General features: G+C 36.1%; 1 protein-coding gene across 1 annotated transcript in view; it reads left to right on the forward strand.

The window, feature by feature from the left end:
• LOC127453799 (A disintegrin and metalloproteinase with thrombospondin motifs 16-like) overlaps positions 1–25517 on the forward strand; it is a 122598-nt gene that overhangs the window by 52895 nt on the left and 44186 nt on the right. The window contains exons 11-14 of the mRNA XM_051720492.1: positions 9902–9997; positions 15857–16005; positions 19050–19222; positions 23610–23740. Of these exons, the coding sequence (XP_051576452.1) occupies positions 9902–9997; positions 15857–16005; positions 19050–19222; positions 23610–23740 (549 nt within the window). The remainder of the gene's footprint in view (positions 1–9901; positions 9998–15856; positions 16006–19049; positions 19223–23609; positions 23741–25517) is intronic.

The following is a 25517-nucleotide window of genomic DNA, read 5'->3' on the forward strand; positions in this document are numbered from 1 at the left end:
AATAAAAGAATTCAAATTTAAAACAAATATTGTCCTGCAATGTAATCTGTATGAAACAAAGCAATGTACAGTTTCTCCTGGCTCAGCTAATTATTTCTAATGTGATCCCACCAACCAGCAGAGCGCGCTATTCATACGGTAATGTGCTGAGGCGATCGATGCAAATGGTAAATGCCCCCAACAATGCCTTAAAAAGCATCAAGTTCATTCACTTTCCTGCGCGTTTGGAAGATGGCACGCTACACAGGTGAGGAAGCTCTTCAGATGGTCCTGGATAGTGACAAAGAGTTCACATTTTCCTCAGAAGAAGAGCGGAAATCCGATGATGAACGTTTGAAGAGCGGCTTGATCCAGCCGAGGATACAATTTTGGATGAGTAAGTCATTTAGTTTTACTTACATATTAGTTGACATACTGTTTTATATAAACGTACATATTTTACTAGTTGGACTATTTCCAGATTTGCCAGCCAGGATTCAGAGTATTGAAATTTGAAATATGTCCTAACAGGCAAGTTTTAGTTACATTTAAATGTTGTTTCGGCTAAAGCATGTATTTAAATTGTATGCTGTATGATATAAATATGATATGTAATATGACATAAAAAATAATATGAATGTTTAGATTATATTTTAACTAGTGTTTATGCTGCCTCATTATCATCAACGAAGCTTGTGCTTGCAAATATCTGTTCGGGTGTAAATGTGTCAAATGTGCTGTAAATATGCCCATTTTAGAAAATCAGCATATTAGAATGATTTCTGAAGGATCATGTGACACTGAAGTCTGCAGTAATGATGCTGAAAATTCAGCTTTGATCACAGGAATAAATTGTATTTGACAATATATTAAAATGGAAAAACATTATTTTAAATAGTAAAAATATTTCACAATATCACTGTTTTTGCTGTATTTTGGATCAAATAAATGCAGCCTTGGTGAGCAGAAGAGACTTCTTTTAAAAACATTAAAAAATCTTACAGATCTAAAACTTTTAAACAGTAGTGTAGGTCTAAAGTTTTTAAGTAAAGTCTTTATGTAAATAAATGTATAGTCAGATTACTTTTTTAACTTAAACTTAAATAAATTCAATCATTAAGTCTCCTCACATTCATTCTCTCTCAGGGGAGGGGTCTTTGTCTCCTCAGGTAAGAATCACATCAATATTCTTGATCATCCACGCTTCCTCGCATATGGCCTTTCTAACACTAAAAGTTAAATTACTATATTGTTTTGTATGAATGAGTGATCAGGATGGGTTTCACATCATTTCTGTGGCAAAAACTCTAGGCTACAAGATCCAGTTATCAAAAGTCTTGTGAACAAATATTTAGTATGTGACATATGGCCTTATTTCAGTGGCTTAAAATGTTTGTTTTTTCAAAAACCACGCATAAATGTTATTTTCTCAAAAATACAAACATGTACATACATGTTGTTCACATATTATTGTAGCCCAGTTTGTGCTGAATACAGTGTTATCAGACTTTAGCCAATAATATGTTTTTAAGCAACTGAAAAAAGCACAAATGTCAAGGCATTTCAAAACTTCTCCAGGGCCCAAAACACCCTCAGACCCCAGAGGGTTAAGAAGTTGAAAATTCAGGGATCTCTTGATACCAAGCCAAGGTCAGGTAGACCAAGAAAGATTTCAGTCACAACTGCCAGAAGAATTGAGAAAAACCCACAGGTAACCTCAGGAGAAATACAGGCTGCTCTGGAAAAAGATGGCGTGGTTGTTTCAAGGAGCACAATACGACGATACTTGAAAAAATAATGAGCTGCATGGTGGAGTTGCCAGAAAGAAGCCTTTACTGCATCAATGCCATAAAAAAGCCCAGTTACAATATGCCCGAAAACACCTTGACACGCCTCACAGCTTCTGGCACACTGTAATTTGGAGTGACGAGACCAAAATAGAGCTTTATGATCACAACCATAAGCGCTATGTTTGGAGAGGGACAACAAGGCCTATAATGAAAAGAATACCATCCCCAATGTGAAGCATGGTGGTGGTTCACTGATGTTTTGGGGGTGTGTGAGTTCTAAAGGCACGTGGAATCTTGTGAAAATTGATGACGATGAATGCAGCATGTTATCAGAAAATACTGGCAGAAAATTTGCATTCTTCTGCACAAAAGCTGCGCATGGGATGCTCTTGGACTTTCCAGCACAACAATGACCCTAAGCACAAGCCCAAGTTGACCCTCCAGTGGTTACAGCAGAAAAAGGTGAAGGTTCTGGAGTGGCCGTCACAGTCTCCTGACCTTAATATCATCAAGCCACTCTAGGGAGATCTCAAACATGCGGTTCATGCAAAACGACCAAAGACTCTACATGACCTGGAGGCATTTTGCCAAGATGAATGGGCAGCTATACCACCTGCAAGAATCTGGGGCCTCATAGACAACTATTACAAAAGACTGCACGCTGTCATTGATGCTAAAGGGGGCAATACACAGTATTAAGAACTAAGGGTATGCAGACTTTTGAACAGGGTCATTTCATTTTTTTCTTTGTTGCCATGTTTTGTTTTATGATTGTGCCATTCTGTTGTAACCTACAGTTGAATATGAATCCCATAAGAAATAAAAGAAATGTGTTTTGCCTGCTCACACATGTTTCTTTAAAAATGGTACATCTATTACCAATTCTCCAAGGGTATGCAAACTTTTGAGCACAACTGTACCTATTTTTTGCTGGTCAAGACTGTAGTTATTAATATTTTGATGAATATTTTTTTCTCGGCGGGCCCACCAGAGGGGTTTAAAGGGTTAAAGAATCATGGTGGAAGATAATTGGTATTGATAAATTTGTAATTGCGAATATTGACTGTATTGTTCAGTGTGAATACATTTTGTGCATTTAAAGTGCATGCACACGTACTGACTGATTAAGTCTGCTTGGAACACCAGCATCTAAAACCCAACCTAAACTAGTGACCAGTTTTGCTTGTCTTTTCAACAGGAACATGAGACAAATATATTTCAACATGTCCGATACAGTACATGTTCTGGTAAAAGTATATTTTCAAACTGATAAGAATCCATTTGTGTAGTTCTTATCATAGAGTTTAAGGTTGGGATTTGGAAAGAAGAACCCATTCCAAGTGCAATGGAAGAGTAGGATTAAGCATGACAGTGTGATTAAGAGAGTTTTATATTACCTGAGGGCAGCTTGCCAGAATAACCTAGAAACAGAGCTTACTGTTCCTTTACTAGGGTCTTTAAAAGATCAGTCACGCAGCACCAGGACATGCATCACATTTACTGAAAGTAGACCTTCTGATTTTTATATCAGCTTTACCCAAACCATATAATCATATAATTTTTTAGAAAAACCAAAAACCAAAAAAACTACAACTCTGATATAGTGTAAGGTACATTGTCGAGATGTCTATCACTGAGTTCCCTATCAAGTGTTAGACAATATTCATAAAGTTAGTAATTTTAGAATGAATTTGAATCCACTATTTGACACAAGAACCAGTTTATGACAGGAAACTTTTATCACACTTTTGGGTGCTTTTTTAAGCTTTAAACTGAGGCACTATACACTGCCATTGCATGGAATTCAGCTATCACAACATTCTTTAAAATATATGGGTCATATTGGTTTGGAATGCCATGAGGGTGAGTAAATATGACATAATTTTAATTTCTTGGTGAAATAATCCTTTAATCATATGGCTTTGTTCACACATACACCATATTCTGGCAATGTTCCAACATTTTAGCATTGCAGAGCTGATTTAGTTGCGGTTATTTGTGGTCACACATGACGTCTAAACGGAAAAATTACATGAAATTTACAGAAAAGACTGGTATGTGTGAAAGCACCTGCTGAATGATTGCTCATGACATCACTGCATACTCAAAAAGTGTGAGAGAGCACTTATTCAATTTCTCAGATGAAATACTGTGAGTAAAGCAGCTCTAAACACATTCAATGATGCCGGAATTTAGGCCCTACTGAACTCAATAGAGATTGCAATCATTCTGCTCTGCCTTGTTTCTACATCTAAAATTAGAGTCTCCCATAGAGAAATCTGATAGAGTGCTGCTCAGGCAGATTTCTCTCAACACTCTCCAAGCCAGTGCAGTCTCGTGAAGCAGAGGCAGAGCTAAATATACTTTGGTGGGATGCCAGTGGGAACCTCTGTTTGCTGAGCTCTTTTTGTCCTGATCTCTACTTACTGTGTATATGAAGTCTAAGACAAGGGACAACCTACAGTCTAGTGCAGTGGGCACTAATGTCTCTGACTGGCAAGAGTGAAAATTATGATTATGGGTATGGTTAGTACGAATTATACAGAAATATATGGCTATGGTTAAGAGTTATAACCTCATGCGACGCCGCGTACACATGCGTGGACATTTTATTTTGGCTTCCCTATATGCAACACATAATTTAATTTCATTTAAACCAACTGATCTCAGTTCAAGAGACTCTGTGATGTCAGTAAAGGGTTAAACATTCAACGCACTGAGTGATGTGACAAAACAACATGGTGGCGATCACAGCGGACTTTGTCTTTGGGAGAAATACAAACATGTACTGTACATCTGGTGTAAAACCATATTAAGTTTTTACATTGAAACCTGTTTGAGTCAAAAGATTAGAGTCTCTAGTTTCATCCGATATGCTGTTTTTAAAATTTGAGCAATTTATCGCGAAACACCACGCTACTAAACACAATGTATACTAATGTTAAATATTTATTTTAACATGGTTGGAAGTGATTGGGTGATGCTGGCCATTACTTCGAATCAGAATCAGAATTAACTGTGCAAATTTCTGATGTAATGTCTGTAATATCTCAAAAACATGAATAACCAACACTCCTGGAAACATAATAAACAATTTGATGAAAAAGAAATCTGACTGTCTATAGCTTGGTAAAATTTCACCACTTAGTTCCGCTGTCCACATATGTTGACATAAATATTTTGGTATTTTGGTACTTGCTCTAATTTTTTTTTTTTTTTTTTTTTTTGCTTGTTTATTAGGTGCTACTAGTTACAAATCAAAAAGGGAAATGGAAAAGGCACATAGCAGTCTTGCTCAGGTCTCAGGAGGATAATGATAGAAATGGGCATAATTGGAATTGCATTGTATTACTTGTATGTTCTAATGTGAATTGTGTCTACTCACTTAATCTAATGCTACAGTAATCAATAATTTACTTTTGTGATAAAGTAGAAATGCAACTGAATTTCTGTATCTTGGTGCACAAAGTATTTTTATTTTTATTTTTATTTTTTTTTTACATATTTTTGTTTTTTTGTTTAGCTTGCTGACAGTGGTCTTGGACTTTTGACACTTATTGGTGTGGATGCAAAATCACACAAAGGCAAAAGTTTTGTTAACGATGCCAGTGTAGAAATACTAAACACAACCGAATTTTTTTTAAACGACTTCAATAATAATAATAATAATAATAATAATAATAATAATAATAATACTATATATATATATATATATATATATATATATATATATATATATATAATGTCAGAATATTTGGCTACTTTTGAATGGCCGTCAATGGAGAAATATGCTTGTCATTTTCACAAATCTCAAGACTGAAGAGGAAAAGTGTTGGTGCACATTTATTCAGGTTTTCATCAGAAGATTTCAAAAGTTTTCTGCACACTCACTCAAGATATCAGCTGAGTGGTGAATACCATATGTATGACAATCATTCTATAGATGTTCTGTATGCAAAACTGTTCTGTCACCTAGAAGTCCCACTGGTTTCACTATAAATTATCATCTCCATAGTCTTCTTGGCAGACGGAGCTCTGATAGGACTGATGCAGCAGTACAGAATACTCAGCAGGGAAACAGTGGACATATTTGAGGAGGTCTCATTTTAACAGACAGCTGCAAAACTTGTGCTGGGATTTGGACCATGATCAAACTGGCAAATTTCCTCTTTTTTTCTTCCCATTTGTGCTTCCATTGTCAAAATATGATACAATAATCCAGATGTGAATAATACAGACGCATAAAATAAGCAGCCGTTTCTCATTCTTTTTTCTGTTTCATAGAGGAGTAAATGAGATGACCCTCGTGTTGGAGATATAGATATATAGAGTGTTGTTCTTACAAGATTGTAAAAATGTTTAGGTTGTCTGAGGAATTATGTCTGATGTAGTAGGTTTCATAAATTATTCTTTGCAAAAGTGTTTTTCATTGCATTATTTCTGCTTGTGCTTCCATAGCAATGGGAACATGCATTCTTCAATTCAGTTAGGGGCACTTTTGACTACATGAAATCTTAAACTTCTTCAAACTATCTTCTATCTATTTTAAAACATTTATCACATATCCTGAAAGAAAGATCTGATCATGGCCTTGATCATCATTCAAGTAGATGTTGGTGTAATATGTGATGGTGTGGGGTTTTGATATTGTGTGTGATATTAATAAAAAAAAATATGGATAAGCCTTGCTTGCAAAAAAGTTAGCTAGCAGTCATTTAACTTTGAATTTATAAAAGTAAAATTAACTTCTGTAAGTCATTAGAATTGGTGATAGCAATTATTTGATGTAAAATGTCACAAACTGTACACATAAATAACAATTTAATTAAAAACATATTTGTATTTTTTCTTTTTACTTCTTAAACTCACAGTGGTTGAGGCCAGAAGTGTGTAATAAGTAGGGGTGTGAATCTTTGGTTCTGAAAGTGAATCGATTCTATTCCCGATTTAAAAGCAATTTATTTATTTATTTATTTATTTATTTATTTATTTATTTATTATTATTATTATTATTATTATTATTGTCAAACTACTTAGATTGTTTATGGCACCAAAAGTAATTTAAAAGAAAACACATTAAATACTTGTGCATACAGTCTACTTGTAATACAACAAAGAGTGCAATTGGTAATAAAATATTTTATAAATGAAGAAAACTAGAAAAATATTTCATATTTCATTATAATTTCTTTTTTAAGATTTCATTAATATGCATGGCTTTTCCAGGCCTGGAAATCACAATTTTAAAATTCCCTTATTTTTCCAGGGGGTATCGTGGAGACCCTGAATCAGTAAACTAATCCAAATATTACAAAATTAAATTAACATCGGGGGCCTGGGTAACTCAGCGGTAAAAGAGGCTGGCTATCACCCCTGGAGTTTGCTAGTTCTCTAGTTCGAATCCCAGGGTGTGCTGAGTGACTCCAGCCAGGTCTCCTAAGCAACCAAATTGGCCCGGTTGCTAGGGAGGGTAGAGTCACATGGGGTAACACATGTGGTCGCTATAATGTGGTTCGTTCTCAGTGGGGCACGTGGTGAGTTGAGCATGGATGCCACGGTGGTATGTCTCCGTGGCAATGCGCTCAACAAGCCACGTGATAAGATGCGTGGGTTGACGGTCTCAGACACAGAGGCAGCTGGGATTCATCCTCCGCCACCCGGACTGAGGCGAATCACTACGCGACCACGAGGACTTAAAAGCACAATGGGAATTGGGCATTCCAAATTGGGTGAAAAAGGGGAAAAATCCCCCCAAAAAATAATTCATTAACATAATTTGACTACATTCAGTTTCAAAGAAAAAAGAAGCAATCAACTAGATGACTTCAATTTAAATGTTGTCTGCACACCAAGTCCCCAACTAAACAATGATACTAGTAAAATGGCACTATCTTATCTAGCTTATTCCACCTTATTCCATCAAGTGCTATTGGAATTATCCTACTTTCCAATTCTGAAGTGGTAATTACGAGAATGTCGCATTCAAGTGCTTTGTTGTCGGAAAGAACAGGAAACATGTACAATGCCAGGTTAATTTCCCATAATATATATTACTCAGTTTTTTGTGGATGAGTTTAGGAGATTTAATGCCCATTGCAGTGAATATGCAACCTATGTGGGGACTAGTTCTTTCAATTAGTCAAACTCCCACTTAGACTTTGGGAAACGTTTAATGTTACATGAATTGGTAATAGGGCATTGTCTTTATATTATGGAAGGCTTTGTTTGGAAAATGTTAATTAACTATTATATTGCTACATATTGTTCTGTTGTGTTTCCTAAGATGGAAATAAATACATTTTGACAAGAAAAGAAGTATTTATAGTGTCAAAATTCAGCACTTTTAAAATCAGTGATTAATCGCGATTAACTACAAAAATGATGCGATTAATCCCGATTAAAAAATGTAATGGACTGACAGCACTAATCTTTATGTTAAAATGGTACAAGATTATCCTACTCAGATGCAAGTGACATGAAATAAAAGAGTTAGGTTGGAATTAATCCAAAAGTAATCTGATTAGATTACCCCAAAAATTGAATCTGCAAGATTATGTATCTGATTGCATTGTTTTCATGTAATTTGTAATCAGTACCCAGCACTGGTGATACCATTGGAAAGCTTATAATTTATACTTTTTACAGAAGTCCATCACTTTTGCATTTATGTTACAAAAAATTATAAAATAAGACCTGAAAACCTCTGTGTCACAAATGGGCGCCACCTTGAAATATGAATATACATTTCTTTCAAATAGTATAATATATTTAAATTTTATATCAAATAAAACTTCTTGATCTCAAGAATGTGGCTATGTAGTTTATTTTGTTGCCATAACACCATAGTTAGAATTATTATAAAAAAACCCAAAGAGAAATATGATCGCTGAGAGAAAACAAAGACAAATGTCCACTCCGGTCACTACTTTTGCAAGTAGCCACAAACTCTATATTGGCTCTTACTTTTGGCTGTTTTCTTCAAAATTAGACATTTTTACTTGTATGTGATCTTGCATGGGTAAATAATCCAATTGTAAATCTCAAAATATGCAGTCCTTCAGAAAAAGCATAATAAACAAATCAGCAAAATATGTTTTTGACTATTGATGATGAAGGATAACAGCTTTCAGACGACACCTGGATTAAGCTTCTAGTCCACTTGAGGCCGAGATATTTGACAAAATATTGGGGAAAGTGTGTGGGACTAAAAAATAGAATGAGTGTATATGGACTAGCACATGGCGAGTGCTTAGCGGCATTAGAGCGCCACCTGCATTTCAGATCTGTATATTGTGATGGAAGGTGATAAGGGAAAAATCTTTTTACTAGTGCTTGCTGCCATCTAGTAGCATGAACTATTGGACAACAAATTATTATTATTATTTTAAATGTATGTTCATCATAACTTAAATGTAAACATAAACAATAATATTTATGATTTTTTTTAATCTTTTTTTTAATTATTATTTGGGTGGTTTTCTGTAAAATAAGACCAATACTTTGCAATTAGTCATCTTTATATGTGCAAGGTGAGCTTTTAAATTTGGGCGTGAAAAAACAGAGTTTTTAAAACATGTAATAAATGTACTGTAGACTGGAAATTAAAAAGTATGAGTAGAGGACAAGCCCAAAACAGAAAAATTCTTGGATATTTATTATTTAGACCAAAAAAACAAACAAACAAACAAAAACAAAAAAGTCATTAAAGACACACAAAAGATTAAAAGCTAATATAAACTGTCTTTTAAACTTACAATGGTCGTTTTTTTAAGCATGTTTTCTGCTTTAAAATAATTCTATGGGACAGGAAATTCCCCAAATTCAAGGATCACCCATATACAGAATGCTTACTTATAAGTGTTAAAAGTAGACGTAGCATTTAAAAGCCCCAGACATGTCACTATTATTTTCAGAGTGCATAAGACAGTAATAGTGTTTTATTATTTAACTAGAACTATCTTTTGAACAGTCATAATACTAGTGAAGAACATCTGTTCATTGTGTAGTTTATTGTAGCCATTCATTTGTTCAGTGTAACAATTGCTCATATTTGTTTGCTGATCTCTGCTGGCTAATCTTTTATAATGAGGACAGGTTCTTAAATAGATCCATTCTCTGATATTTGTCAACAGGACATCTGCAAAGCCCTGTGGTGCCATCGTATCGGGAGAAAATGTGAGACCAAGTTCATGCCGGCCGCCGAGGGTTCCGCCTGTGGTCCAGAGATGGTGAGGCACTGTCATAAGACACATTGCTGGCTTCTGAAGCCATCGCACCTTGAAAAAAGCAACATGAAGATGTCTTTATACTCTACCTTTTCAGCTCAAGTGGCACAAAAGCCAAACAAAGCTGCTGCCTGCAGTACATTTCTCCCAGTGAATGAGATTAATCATTAACGTCCTCCCGTCATTATTCAGCTTGTGACATTAACCCAGGGGGAGACAAGGTTTTTGTTTTTACTTTTCAATAGGTTTTTAACAGATGTCTAGTGTCTTGAACAAGTGTTTCCAGGAAGAGAGAGAGCAGTGTAAATGCCAGCAGAGTGAAAAAATTAACTTTTCATGCCGAGAGTCAGAAAAATACAATCAAGTGAAAGTGATGTTCACAATAGAAGCCAAGGAACTTCACATGAGAACTGTCATTTAGAAGTGCAGTGTTTTTGCTGAGCAAAGTTCGACTGGATTAGTGGTTTGGCACAGGTTAAATACCCAATCTCACACACAAACACAGATAGATAAAAAATTAACTATTGTTAGTGGCATTTTTGGTCTCTTCCTGTCTAAGGGCATTTTTAGACCTGTTTGCTTTGTTCCAAAACACGACCTAAAATTGTTACAATGTACTTTCTCCTTGGTTCTGTTCACAACGCAGCATTTCAAAATCAGAATCAGAATTAGCTTTATTGACAAGTATGCTTACACACACAAGGAATTTGTCATGGTGACAGTAGCTTCCAGTGCAAGAGAATGCAATGTATATACATACATACATACATACAAACATATATATTTAAACATGTATACATATAGTGACATAAAAAAAAATAATAAGGTATAACAGATAAAAAGAGAAATGTACAATAGTGCAATAATGTTGTTAGAATGTTTTATATACAGATATACAGTTATGTGCAGGTGATGTATTGAATAAATGTATTGAACATGTACTGAAGAAGAGTATATTAGTGGATATGGATATAAGTAGGTATGGATGGATTGAATATTTCACATGGTTGCATTAACCAAAGGAAAGTATTTGGGGGCAGTTTTAACTGTTCATGAGGTGGATGGCCTGAGGGAAAAAACTGTGCCTGTGCCAGGCTCTTCTGGTGCTCGGTGCTCTGTAGTGCCGGCCGGAGGGCAACAGTTTGAAGAGGAAGTGTGCTGGGTGAATGGGGTCAATATTGATTTTACCAGCCCATTTAGTCACTCTGGATCTGTACAGTTCTAGCAGGGTGGGTAGGGGAACACCAATAATCCTCTCAGTAGTCCGTACTATCCTTTGAAATCTTCTGATGTCTGACTTGGTAGCTGAACCAAACCAGACAGTTATAGAAGTGCAGATGACAGACTCAATGACTGCTGAGTAGAACTGTATCAGCAGCGCCTGTGGCAGGTTGAACTTCCTCAACTGGCGAAAGAAGTACAACCTCTGCTGGGCCTTTTTCAAAATTGAGTCTATGTGGGTCTCCCACTTCAGGTCCTGTGAGATGGCAGTGCCCAGGATCCTGAATGACTCCACTGCTGTCACAGTGCTGTTCAGAATGGTGAGCGAGGTTGATGTTGGGTTGTTCTAAAGTCCACTATCATCTCCACTGTTTTAAGCGTGTTCAGCTCCAGGTTGTTTTGACTGCACTAGATGGCCAGCTGTTCAACCTCCCTTCTATATGCAGACTAATCATCATCTTGGATGAGGCCGATGACTGTAGTGTCGTCTGCAAACTTCAAGAGTTTGACAAAGGGGTCCTTGGCGGTGCAATCATTTGTGTAGAGGGAGAAGAGTAGTGGGGAGAGCACACATCCTTGGGGGGAACCAGTGCTGATTGTACATGCGCTGGAGGTGAATTTCCCCAGTCTCACTAGCTGCTGCCTGTCTGTCAGAAAGCTGGTGATCCACTGACAGATAGAGCCAGGAACAGAGAGCTGGGTTATTTTAGTCCATAAGAGAGCAGGGTTGATGGTGTTAAAAGCCAAAGTGAAGTCAACAAATAGTATCCTTGCATAAGTTCTGGGTCTGTCTAGATGTTGAAGTATATAATGCAGTTCAATACTGGTCGTTAGCTGAAAACTGTTTTTTCAGCTTTTCAGAATAGCTTCTTTTAGCCACTCTAATCTCATAAAATGTCACATGTGAGTAAACTGTCCCCTTGTTGGTCACAATGTTTGTGCCTTGTTCTGGGGTTTAGCTCATAGTGGCATATTGGGTTGTACTGTACTGTACTGTAATGATGGATGGATGGGTGGATAGATAGATAGATAGATAGATAGATAGATAGTTTAGAATACAGAAATAAAATGATGCAGTGCAATCAGTGAGTGCAGCACAGTGTTCAGTCAATAAATGCACTGCTAAACATATATGTTTTCACATGTTTTTTCTGGATTTGAATGTGGCTACTTTTGGAGTACATCTGACCTCCTGTGAAAGCTGGTTTTATCTGTAGGTGGCACAGTAGCTAAAAGCTGTCTCACCATGTTTTGAGTGAACCCTTGGTATTTCTAACTGACTTGATCCTAATTATTTTAGAGGTCTTTTAGGTTTATATTCAACAAGCATATCTGAAATGTATTTTGGTCCTAGGGCATTGACTGGTTTATAAACGAGTAATAGTACTTAAAAATCAATGCTAAATGTAACTGGAAGCCAGTGTAAAGACCTGAGGACTGTACTAATATGCTCAGACAGCAGTGTTCTGTATGAGCTACACGTGTCTAATGTTCTTTTTGGGAAGGCCGGTGAGGAGCCCATTACAGTAATCCACCCTGCTGGTTTTGAATGCATGAACAAGTTTCTCTAAGTCTTGACTTGATACAAAACATCTAATTCTCTCTATATTTTTTAAATGACAGTAGGCTGATTTGTTTATTGCTTTAATGTGACTACTGAAAGTAGGGTCTGACTCCAAAATGACGTCAAGATTCCTTTAGAGTATGCAATTTAGTTATTTTTCATAATTTGGCCTATTGGGCGCATATACAGATTGAACAGGAGCGGTGCAATAATTGAGCCTTGTGGGACTCCACAGGTCTTGGATGTCCACTCAGATTCATAGTTGCCTATGTTCACATAGTAATCCCTCCCTTCTAGATATGACCTGAACCAGCTGAGGACTGTCCCAGAGAGCCCTGTCCAGTTTTCTAGTCTGTCTACTCTAGGAGAATGTTGTGGTAGACAGTGTCAAAGGCAGCACTGAGATCTAGTAATACCAGCATTGATATTTTGCCTGAATCAGTATTCAGCCGAATATCTTTAAGAATCTTTATGAGCTCCATCTCTGTGCTCTGTTGCGGTTGGAAACCTGGAAATTGTCCAAGCAGCTATTTGAGTTTAAGAATTTGTTCAGCTGATTGAAAACAACATTTTCAATGATCTTGTCTATGAAAGGAAGATTTTAGATTGATCTTTAGTTATTTAATATAGAGTTATCCAGATTGTTTGTTTTTTTTGTTTGTTTTTTTGTTTTTTTGTTTTTTTTTAAGAAGAGGCTTAACAACTGCAGGGTTTCAGAGACTTCGGAAAAGTGCCTGAAAGGAGTGAGGCATTGGCTATTTCTCAGATCTTTTTCTAAACAGTTAAACAATTTTTTTTAAATGATGTAGGGAGAGTGAAGACAGTAGGTTGACATTTTTAAGATGCTGTACTGTTTCTTCCAGGGTTTTGCTATCTATTGCCTCAAAATCAGACATAGTGACTAATTTCTGAAGTTTTTGTAGTGGGTGCTGTCTAACCTCAGCACAACATGAAGACGATCTTATCGCCATTGTAATATCATTGATCTTCTTCATGAAAAAAGACCCAAACTCATTGCATTTGCTTTTAGAGAGCACTTCACAGGAAACCTGTGTTGGGGGGTTGGTTAGTCTCTCCACAGTAGCAAAAAGAGTGCAGGTGATGTTTATGTTGCTGTTTATAATGTTTGAGAAGAAAGTCTGCCAAGCTGTGCCTAGTTTCACATTGAAAGCATGAAGGCTGTCTTTATAGATGTTATAATGGACTTCAAGTTTATTTTCTGCCACATTCATTCTGCTTTCCTGCATTTTCTTTTCATGTTTTGTACCGCTGCTGTGTTTCTCCATGGTGCTTTGTGCCTGACAGTAATCTTCCTGACCTTTACTGGAGCAATGCCATCAACAGCATTTTTAACTTTTGAGTTAAAATTGTCGAGAACAACATCAACACAGTCTGTGGATAGACTTGGTGTCATAGACAGACAGGCAGACAGACAAACAGACAGACAGGCAGGCAGGCAGACAGACAGACAGACAGATAGATAGATGTTGTGTTAGTTAGATTTAGCTGTTCGATTCGATATTTGTCATTCCTCTCTCTTCTCTTTCACTGTCCTCTCTGTTCTCCACCTCTTCCTGTCTTTCCTCAGGATGCCTTTGCACTGATTGAACTGACTGTTTAATGAGCTCATGCAGGCCTCGGCTGACCTCCTGGGATGTCTCTTTACTCACTTACGTTAGTGAAGTACGTTTGGGGCATCAGGGTAATTTGGACACGGCCTGGGGTGCAAGGGGATGGGCGATCAGGGAAGATGAGAATTTCTCTTCCATACACTCTTCTATTCAAGCACATGTCATCACGGGCTGATACAGAGGCCAATACTGGTGGTCTGCACTGTAGAAATAAAGTGAGATGTTTTTAACATGTGTTCTTCAAGCGACGGCTCTTGGGGGTGCTCAATTTGCCATATATTGGACATGACAGTTTAATCCTCTTTATTCCAAGTGAGAGCCAATTACTGAATGTAACACTAATAATGACAGCTTCCTTCAGGAATCCTGGCTCTCTGCTTTCAGCAAATATCAGCTAGATCACACGAGCAAGGAGGACTGTTGCAGTTGCAATGAGTGTGTTAAGAGCAATGGACTGGGAACATTATTCATTACACTTTTTAATCTCTGTATTACTGTAATCCATGAATAGCATTAGGTTTAAAGGAATGTTCCAGGTTCAATACAAGTTAAGATCAATCAACAGCCTTTGTGGCTTTATGATAATTACCACAGAAAATAATTTCGACTCGTTCTTCATTTATTAAAAAAAAAGCAAACATCGTGGTTACTGTGAGCCACTAACAATGGAGGAGAATGGGGCCAGTTCATAAACGTAAAATATAAACCGTTTCAAAGGAATAGCCACAAGATGAAAACATTATATGTGTTAACGTGACTTATATCTGTACTACATGATTTTAATGTGATAAAATTGCTTAACAGGGTTTACTGCCGTTATGCATCATGCCAACGAAGTTGTAACATTGGATATAACTTTACACAGATAAGGTTAGTAAGCTATTTTACTACACTAAAATAAATTCTTGTGGCTATACTTTTGAAATGGTGTATGTTTATGGACTGACCCCATTCACTTCCATTGTAAGTGGCTTACTGTAACTACGTTTTTATATATATATATATATATATATATATATATATATAAACGAGGGATGAGTGAAAATTTATTTTTGTGGTTATCATTGATAGGATAAGATTCATCATAACTTGTACTGAACCTGGAACATTCCTTATACGTCAACTTGAAATAATTATTGACCTTATTTATCTTCTGAAAAGGTGAGATATATAGTTTTAAAGGGCTTTTCCCTTTTTTAATAGCAGATAGGATTTAGTTATGTCACAGCCATGAAGATGATTCTTGCTTTTCAGTTGTAGGTGGTATTAGGGGTTAAATGATTTCAGGTTGACTTTAACAGTGCAAAATGGGAATTAAATGTGACGTATCCATAAACTGCATGATGCTGGCCCATCAAATTCTAAGAACATTAGCTTGAGTGGCATAAGCTCTAAGATCATGTCTGTATGTTTTTTATTTTGTTATTTATTTAAAAAAAATTGCAGTGGTGTCGTCGGGGTCAGTGCGTAAAGCAAGGTGATGAAGGTCCAAAGCCGGTGCACGGTCAGTGGTCATCCTGGTCCAGGTGGTCCAGCTGCTCTAGAAGCTGTGAGAGTGGAGTGACCTACAGAGAGAGACACTGCAACAACCCGAGGTAAATTCAGAGTTCAGAGAGAGAGCATAAATGGTGTAGAGCATAAGGGAAAAAAGGTGCACTGGGAGGGTTTACAGTAAAGACCTAACAACAAGGCAGAATTTTTGGCATGAACAACATGCATAACTGGATATCAAAATGAAAGTTCAATTTGATAACATTAGTTAACAGCATTAGTTAATATGAACTAACAATGAACAATACTTTTACAGTATTTATTCATCTTGGTCAATATTAATTTTAACATATAGTAATACATTTTTTAAATCAAAAGTATATATTTACATTACTTAATGCAATATGAACTACATGAACTAACAATGAACAATTGTATTTTTATTAAGTAACATCAATAAAAATTAATACATGCTGTAAGAAATGTATTGTTCATTGTTAGTTCATGATACCAAATGCATTAACTAATATTAACCAATGGAACCTAATTAAAAAGTGTTTCCACAAAACTGTGGAAAAAAGTGGATAGTGTGCAGTTGTTTCCTTAAGGAGACATTTCTCCAATCTGACCCTTATAAAATTATATATATATATATATATATATATATATATATATATATATATATATATATATATACATAAATACATACATATCAATATACGATATAATGATACACACATATCAATATATCGGGCCGATATATCGGTCAATATTTGGCAGTTTTAAGATAATGGTATCCCTCATTAACTGTGCCCGTTTTTCAATAAACAGATGTTTTAGTTCCCTTTGGCCCCGATTTACTAAAGGTTTGCGTGTATAAAAACTTGATAGCAAGCTAAAAAGATCCAAGCTGTTCTACTAATGTAGTTTCTTAAAGATTGCATCTTTCAGATGCACAAAATAACAGATCTTGGCAATTTTTGCTTGTTTCCCCAACATGAATATGCAACGCAGAGGCGTGCCTTCAAATGTGCATAATAAAGGGTGGTCTACTTGCAAATTAATCAAATTGCAGTGATTTATCGGGGGGGTCCGTGCCACCCCGGCAAGCACCCTGTCCCGTCTCCAGCATGATGCCACCCCATGTCACCCATGCCTAAATCCACCATTGTATAACATCATAAGCCTACTAACAATTTATGCCCAAATTATGTCGTAATTGAATGTTTTAAACATTGTTTTTAACTGCCAAAATATTGCGAAGTATTGAAGTGGTGGTTCTTCCAGTAGGCAGGCCGATACGCAGCTGTATGCCAAATAGGATTCGTCTTGATCCTGTGAAACAAAAAGGGAGCTCAAGTTTTGTACCATGCAGCTTCCTGTGTCTCTCTCGTGCGCAACTAACTTTGCCATGGTCAAGACAATAATTCAGATTTCATTTACATCAGTGGTGTGATGGCTTAAAGTTTACATAATATTGTATTTCATTGTGAACATTTCAAGTGAAGATTGTCATATGCATTCTCATCAACAACTATTACACTAGTTAAATAGCAGGGATTTTATGATGATATGCAATCCTATAAATAAACATATAAATGCCATATTGAATAAAAATAAAATGGTATTTAGTGAGAGCTGAAATGTAATTGCATTTGGTGCAAGTACCACATGCAGAAGCCTCCTTTTGGAGGGTGTGTCCAACACATTTGCACGTGTTATGTGTAAATCAGATGTTTATTGTAATTGTCATACTGCTGTTGCACTTGTGTATATGGTTGAGTGACAATAAAGGGATTTGATTTGATTTGATTTGTAGTTATTTGCGTGTTTTTGATCAGTAAATCATCCGGAAAATGGCTACTATGCGCACATAGATTGCACAAGCAAATTAGCACCCGTTATTTGAGATCTTAGTAAATCAGGGCCTTTGTGTCATTTCCAAAATCAGCACATTTCCTGTTTTCAAATATCTTTTGAGAATTTTAAGTAAAAAAAAAAGAAAAAAAAGAGCAGCATTTGTTATACATCTCATTTACTATTATTGAATTCGATAATATCATATGTGTATGTATATATATATATATATATATATATATATATATATATATATATATATATATATATATATAGTGTGTGTGTGTGTGTGTGTGTGTGTGTGTGTGTATCTATTGGCATTTTATTGCCAATCTGAAACCACTCACTAGATATAGCATCAGCCATTGAAAAACTCCACACTGATCTCACATGGAAATCGGACTATGCTGGCCGAAATTAAAAAAACACTGCCCCCAGTGGCCAAAGTGGTAAGTGTTGCTAGGCGAATGGGCGTGTGTGTGCTCCATTTTGTGGATGAAATGTCCATGGGGGGGCGCCAAAAGAGAGTTGTAAAGCGAGCTGTTTTTAGTTGTACAGGATGTTATAGAGTGAAGAGAAATGTATATTTTATGCATATTTTACCATTAGTGGAGTAAAACGTAATGTTTTGGGGGGGGGGCAGCCTCCAAATTGCGCTTGTCGCTGATTGTGTAACGGGATCACTTCCTGGTTTAAATATTGGATATGAACCCAGGTCTCCCACACTGCTGATGCAACGCACATCTGGTCACGCCACAAAGGAAGGTATATGCAGTTGAGCTGATGTAAATATGTCTGATGTGAGATGCCTCTTGTCAGTGATTCGGTATAATGTACTGGATTGTAGGGTGCCAGAACTTTTGGAAACAACATGCCGACTTAATGTGTCATAATGTTGATTGCTTAGTTGCTACTTTCATTTCATTTAGTCGTAGCAGATTTGGTTTGAACAAGCCCCTGACACACTTCTACTCTAGTCTCTAACCACAGTGCTTTTCTGAAAACTTGACATGACTTTTGTGACATGCTGTACAAACACACACACTCATTGGTTGTTCATGGTTGGGACTTTTCATTGACTTCAATTGTTTTTATTGTGACCTAAAGATGTTTTCTGTCCCCTAACCCTATCCCTACCCCTAAACCTAACCCTCACAGAAAATCTTTTACATTTTTATTAAGACATTAGTTAGGATGTTTATTAAGCTGTTTTCTTTTGGGGACACCATGTAGGTGATTTCAGGTTATCAACTTTTTGTGTAATCTTCTGTGTGTCTGTGTTTTCTCTTAGGCCAATGTATGGTGGAAGGTTTTGTGAGGGCTCATCTCGCTCTTATAAACTGTGCAACACTGATAACTGTCCTCGTGACACTTTAGACTTCAGGGCTGTCCAGTGTGCTGAGTTCAACAGCAAGCCCTTCCGTGGATGGTACTACAAGTGGAAACCCTACACAGGGGTGGATGGTGGGTAATTTAATTCATGGGTATTTTCTTCAGTAAATGCAAATCTAGTTTATACTGTTAGACTGAGGTGAAATATGTACAGTGCCTTCATATAATATTCATCCACATGAATTTTTCATATTTTATTTCTGTTACTCCTCCAGATTGTAACACATGGAAACATTTTTCTTCATTCCATAACACAATAAATTCAACACATTTACGCACCAAAAATATTTTTTAAGAACATTAATTTCTTTGGGACAAATTATGATTTTCTTTGTACACAGTCTTTTAGAAGAGTACTGTACAGGAGTGATTCATCTTGAGGAATTTCTATTTTTCAACATAAAGTCTCTTCAGCTCTGATGAATTAGGTGGAGAAAGTCAGTGGATGCCATTTTTTTTAAGGTTTTTCCAGAGTTTTAAATTAAATTCCAGTCTGGGATCTGACTGGGACATTCCAGAATTCTAACGTACCTTTTTTTTATACCAAATTCTTTGGGTCATCTTCACGATGGTGAGACGCAACAAGCTTACAGAAAATATTTGATGTATAATATAAAACTATGTGGTGAGGGATTTTAGACGGTGACATTTCACTGTTGTTGGAGCTACTGAACAATTTCTCATAAAGGATTTTCGGTGACACTTTATTTTATAGTGTTACACAAATTACATATTACTTATATTTATTTACTATAGCAATAAAGATAACAGTATGTAAGTACAAGCAGGTCTACAAAATAATTACATAATAATGTAGTTCATTAGTATTACTCAGTAGTTACCCTTGTAATTACACATTAACATGAACACTGTAAAATAAAGTGTGACTGGATTTTCCTGTATTTAGCTCCATCCATTTTTCCCGTGATGGCTACAACCTCTAGTTTTCCTGGTTCAATATCCTTATTGGTTGTGCAACCACATTTCAATCAACCAATCAGATTTCAGGTTAGGTTTTGGGTTATCCTGAGACTGCTGCTAATAAGACTCCTTTTGGAGGGTTTTGTGGACTAATAAAATGGAAGTTGAACACTGTAGTCTTATTATCCAATACTTTCCCTCTGATTTAAGGGTGGTAAAACTTTGCTTTCAGGTCAAAGTGGCAACTTCCACTTTATTAGTCCACAAAACCCTCCAAAAGGCTTCGGATTTTGTCACAATTACTTTTTGCGTACTCCACACAATGAATGAATTAATTCATGTTGGCCCTTCTCAGAAGTAAATTACATCTAGTCACTCTTGCACAGTGGCCCTTTTGGTAAGATGGCCTGATCTTAGTTTTGCCATGTTATTTCCATTTTGTTTCAATGGACATGGTGCTTCTTGGAAAGTTCAAAGCCAATTTTTTTAAAACCTTATCCAGCTTTTTTCCTTGCAGCAAATTTAACTCAAAGTTCCCAAGTTCCTTGGGACTTCTTGGTCTTGATGACAGCAGGACTGATCTATTGAGCATGTTTACATGCACATTCTACACCGATTATTCTTAATAAGCAAACAACGCATGCGGTCTTGTAAATGCAATAAACGGCTTTCATTTATCTGTGTTAGGTCATAAACGGCTTAAGAATAAACCGATCGACATGGGTAGATTTTTGTCCATTACCCCGATTTTGCGTTGCATGTAAACACCTTTACCATCTCTCTCACCGGCTTATCCAATGTGTGCAAGTGTTGTGTGCATGATTTTTCATGGTTTAGTGTCAAAAGAAGAGAATAATGCGATTATTTCAAATATCATGTAAACACGGATTTCTTGCCTTGTCAGATTTGTTAAATAAGCTGATTTTTGGGAGTAATCAGTGTATTGGTCTGCATGTACACATGCTCATTGTTGTAGTTACTAAGTTAGTGATACTTGTTGTACATTCAGCTAATTGAAAACAGATGCTCCTTTATTATGATTTAGTGTGATTTCAGAGTTACACATCTGGTGTGATATAATTCCAAAGACATAAAATATTTTATCTCATTTTCAACATAATAGAGAATTACCTCAGAAATTGTAGAAAATCACATTTAAATATGCTTTAATCTGATAAAACCAAAGAGCAAAATGCTTTTTGAATGTGCTATTACACAGACTATGCCATCTCCTGAATCCTACTAAAATAAGATAGAAACTAGTGTTCGACCAATATATCACAGAGACCAAAAAATCGGCCGATATTCAGAATTTTTTAATTAACGCATCAGCCGATAAATTTCCCCTTTGTTCGATTTGTTTCTTGAGGGCGCTGAGAATCGCCTGCTTGCATGTGAAGCGACTGAGACATGTAAATGACCAGTCACGGTTTGTTTTGTTGTTACGTGCCATCGTGTTAGTACAATAATAGACTGGTGCAACATAGTCTCATTTAAACGGTCTGCATATCAGAGCCGCAGACGCGTTTGAGCTCATAATGTTTAAGTGCTCGCCTGTTTCATTCTCCCTCTCTCCCTAACTGTCTTGTCTAATGATAAAAAGGCAAATATCAATAAAACTAATATCATATACCGTCTGCAAGTATGCGCATATCTCATTTAAACAGATGTAATAAACCAACCTCACACAACTTCAGCAGATCCAGCATCCTGTGGAGTGCTCATAAATCTTCCTCTAAAGCACGTATTCTAACAGTCTCTTCTCAACAGTTCCCTGTAACTTTTCTAATGATAAAAGGCAAACATCAATAAAACTTCTATTATATACCATTTGCAAATATGCAGATATTTAGTTTTTAAAAAATGTAATCCAGCGTTTTCTTCCCATTGAGCACTCATCTGATATCTTCCTCTGAAGCACGTATTCCATCAGCCAGAATCAAAAACATGAGCATCAAAAGTTCCTCTGATTCACAAATAATGACGGTCAGTCAGTGACAATCCAAGCAGGTGATCCAGGCCATTTAAACTGTCAGGAGATTGCTGCTCACGCTGGATCTGCACGAGCACGTGAGTGCAACTTCAAAGTAAATGCGCTTAACTATGCACTGTATGTACAATTGTTTGATTCTATATTTTTTGAGAAAATGCGATAGCTAACGTGGACATGCCATCCATGGTTGCTGGACTACTGTGTGTACTGTTATTTCCTTCTTCCTAATATATTAACAATTTATTCATGGGCAAATCAATTACTAAAATTTGATGACTAAAGAGAAATCAGAAGAAACTGCTATCTACCATTTAAAATACAATAATATTTGTTTTATTCTTTTTTACAAAGTTAAAGTTTAGGGTGAAATTGAGTAAATATAGTGCTAAATAAGAGTTTATTGATTTTTTAGCACTTTTATGTGTATGTTATTTACTATATTTAATTGTGTGATATATCGTCATTGTATCGGCCTATCGGCCTGTCGGCCACACTGCTCTCTGGATATCGGCATCGGCCATTAAAAAACCCATATGGGTCGATCACTAATGGAAAATATATTTGTGACATTCTCCATCATTTTGAGACACTTTTGAGAAACACATTTTGAGTTTTAGGCACTAAAGTAAGATGAAAAGCATTTAAATTATTATATCAGCCTATATTTAAATGATAATATCTTTTAACATACAAATTAAATTTTTAGAAAGATAGTTCTTTAGGCTACATCCACATAAATCCAGATTCATTTGAAAACAGCGTTTTCGTTTTCAAAACACTCTCCATCCACACTGCCGTTTTCCAGCATTTTCCAAAAGTTGCTCGTCTACACTGAAAAGTATGAAAACTCTTAAATCCCCTTAATGTGCATGCAAAAAAATCACCGTTCTATGTACAGTCTGAAATGCAATTGTCCTTGTGTTTCGTTGCCGGACAGCAATTCTGAGTAAACTTCTCTTTGCCTTTGAAGGAAAGCAATGTGAAGGTTGTACAACGTAACTTGTATCTTTAACAACACTCTCAAAGTAAATAGCAGGTACAACAATACCGCTAAATTATGGACCGACTTCTTGATTGTTTTGGGTTAAATGGATCACATGACTGCGTCACATGACAACAAATAATTCATCGTTTTCAAATATCTCTGTTTCCCCTGTCCACACTACAACACGAAGACAGCATTTTCAAATGTATTTACTTGGGAGAGCATTAAAAGCTCAGTTTTCACTGTCAAAAATACTGTTTCAGTGTAGACAGAAGCCCAAAACTTAGAGAAAAAGATGCGTTTTCAAAAGAAAATGTATTAGTTTGGAAGGTCACATTTATTCATGTCATCAGTGACTTGCAATACCTCACATTAATCGCAATAAAATTTCTAGTGAGGGCAGAATTTTTTGGAAATTTGTCATTTATATCCCTTAAAAGGAAACAGGTGTTGATACACCATTAAAATTCACAGAAGGTTATTGATAGAGCTCAGAGTATGGCAGTATGTGTTAGTGTAAATATGCCTGATCTTATATGTCCTGTGTGTTGTTGTTGCAGATCAGGATGTGTGTAAGCTCTACTGCTTTGCTGAAGGATATGACTTCTTCTTTGCCCTCTCCAGTAAAGTCAGGGATGGAACACTCTGTACACAGGACAGCTCTAATGTCTGCATTGACGGCACTTGTGAGGTGAGATACACATTTCACATACACTCTGGCTACAGCATTTTATATCACAACACAATACAAATACTGTATAACATGGGGTCTTTACACTCTTAGAAAAAAAGGTTCTTTGGGGTTCTATATAGAAACCTAGGACTCTTTACTCAGCTCCATAGAACCATTTATGCAAAAAAGGTTCTATTTACAAAAATTTGCACTTTTTGCACAAAATGGTTTTTTGGGTCGACAATTGCTTAATGTATGTATGTATGTATATGTATGCATAAATTACACTATTGAAAGTTATATTTATAAATAGATTTGAACACACTACATTATTTTTGCATTTGCATTTCATACTGCAGAAAAATAAAACTTTTACAATGTACTTCTACAGCTTTGGGTTTGATTAGTAAAGGATACATGACAGATGATCAGATCCAATGTTCTTTTTTAGATGACAGGTTTATCTTAGTATTAATATAAAGTATGTGGTATAGTCTATTCTTGACTCATAATTCAAAAAATGTGTTTATCTTAAACAGCAATCAACTTGACCATGTAGGGCTGTTTTTCCCATCCTATCTAAATAGCGCAAAGGCACATTTAAGACGAACGCTCGCAGATGCGCAATTCAAAGTGATCAAAACTCGCGTGAATCATATTTCAAATTTTAACGGTCACAGACAGTCGGTTGAGCTGAAAGCTTGAGGGTGACGTTACCCTGGTAAGTAAGAGAAATACATTAATTTGTTGATTCATTTTATGTTATTTTTATTTATTTTGACCTAACTCCTTGTCATTTATGATTTACACTTTATTTCAAAAAGTGTCGACAAAACTGTTTCGACCAGGCCTGTGATATTCTCCACCAGGAGGTTAGTAATTTCAAACTTGAATCACTAAAATCTCTGTTGTGGATCAACTAGTAATCCTGATACCAGGTTGTTACAATTTAATTTTCTTTGCATCTAGAAAACATGGGAAAAATCATAACAAGTTTCCATGAGCACATCAAAGCACTGAATTACTGCACTGAAATAAAGAGATTAATTGAGCACAATTCAAGAGTGTGAATATGTCAAGTGTCCAAAGTCAAAGAGAGGAAGTGATGGAAATGTTTCAATTTTTCATCTTGTGAGTATATGTTGTTTGTAGTTTTACTGTCATATACCAAAATATGATAATTATGTATTTATTTATTGAAGATGCCATAATAATTTGACATGGGTTTTAGCAAAGATCTTCACCGAACTCAGAGCACTTCTGAAGTTCTGGACATCATCAGAGCCATGAGAAGTGGAAGTCAAAGGGGACATTTGACTTCAAAACAATGACATAAACAATGTCATAAAAGGCACATATTTTTCTATTATTTCTCATTATTTTGCATTGCATCAAGGTTTTTATGATGCTAAATAATGGTTCATTTCTGTTGGCAGTGGCTCTGAAGTGCAGCATTACTAGTTTGAACATCTTCATACAGATAAAACACAACACTCCTATTCATGTAAGTTTTAAGATGTAATTTAGATAGATAAAAGTGTCTTTGTTTTTAATTACTTGTATACTGTCAGCAGGTCTATAAATGTTTCACATACTTACAGGGATCAGCATATCCATCCTCAACCTGATGTTTCATATGGTGTCCAGACCCCTCAGAAAATGCAGAGAGTCGCATCAAACTGATGACATGGAGATGGCTGAAGTGAAGTGAAGTTTAATTTGTTGTATCCAAAAGACCTCACTCAGTTTGTCAGACCAGTGGCAACAAACTTATTCTGTATCTGCCCCAGTGCTA

This window comes from Myxocyprinus asiaticus, chromosome 16 (genome assembly GCF_019703515.2).
Source record: "Myxocyprinus asiaticus isolate MX2 ecotype Aquarium Trade chromosome 16, UBuf_Myxa_2, whole genome shotgun sequence".
Classification (NCBI taxonomy): Eukaryota; Metazoa; Chordata; class Actinopteri; order Cypriniformes; family Catostomidae; genus Myxocyprinus; species Myxocyprinus asiaticus.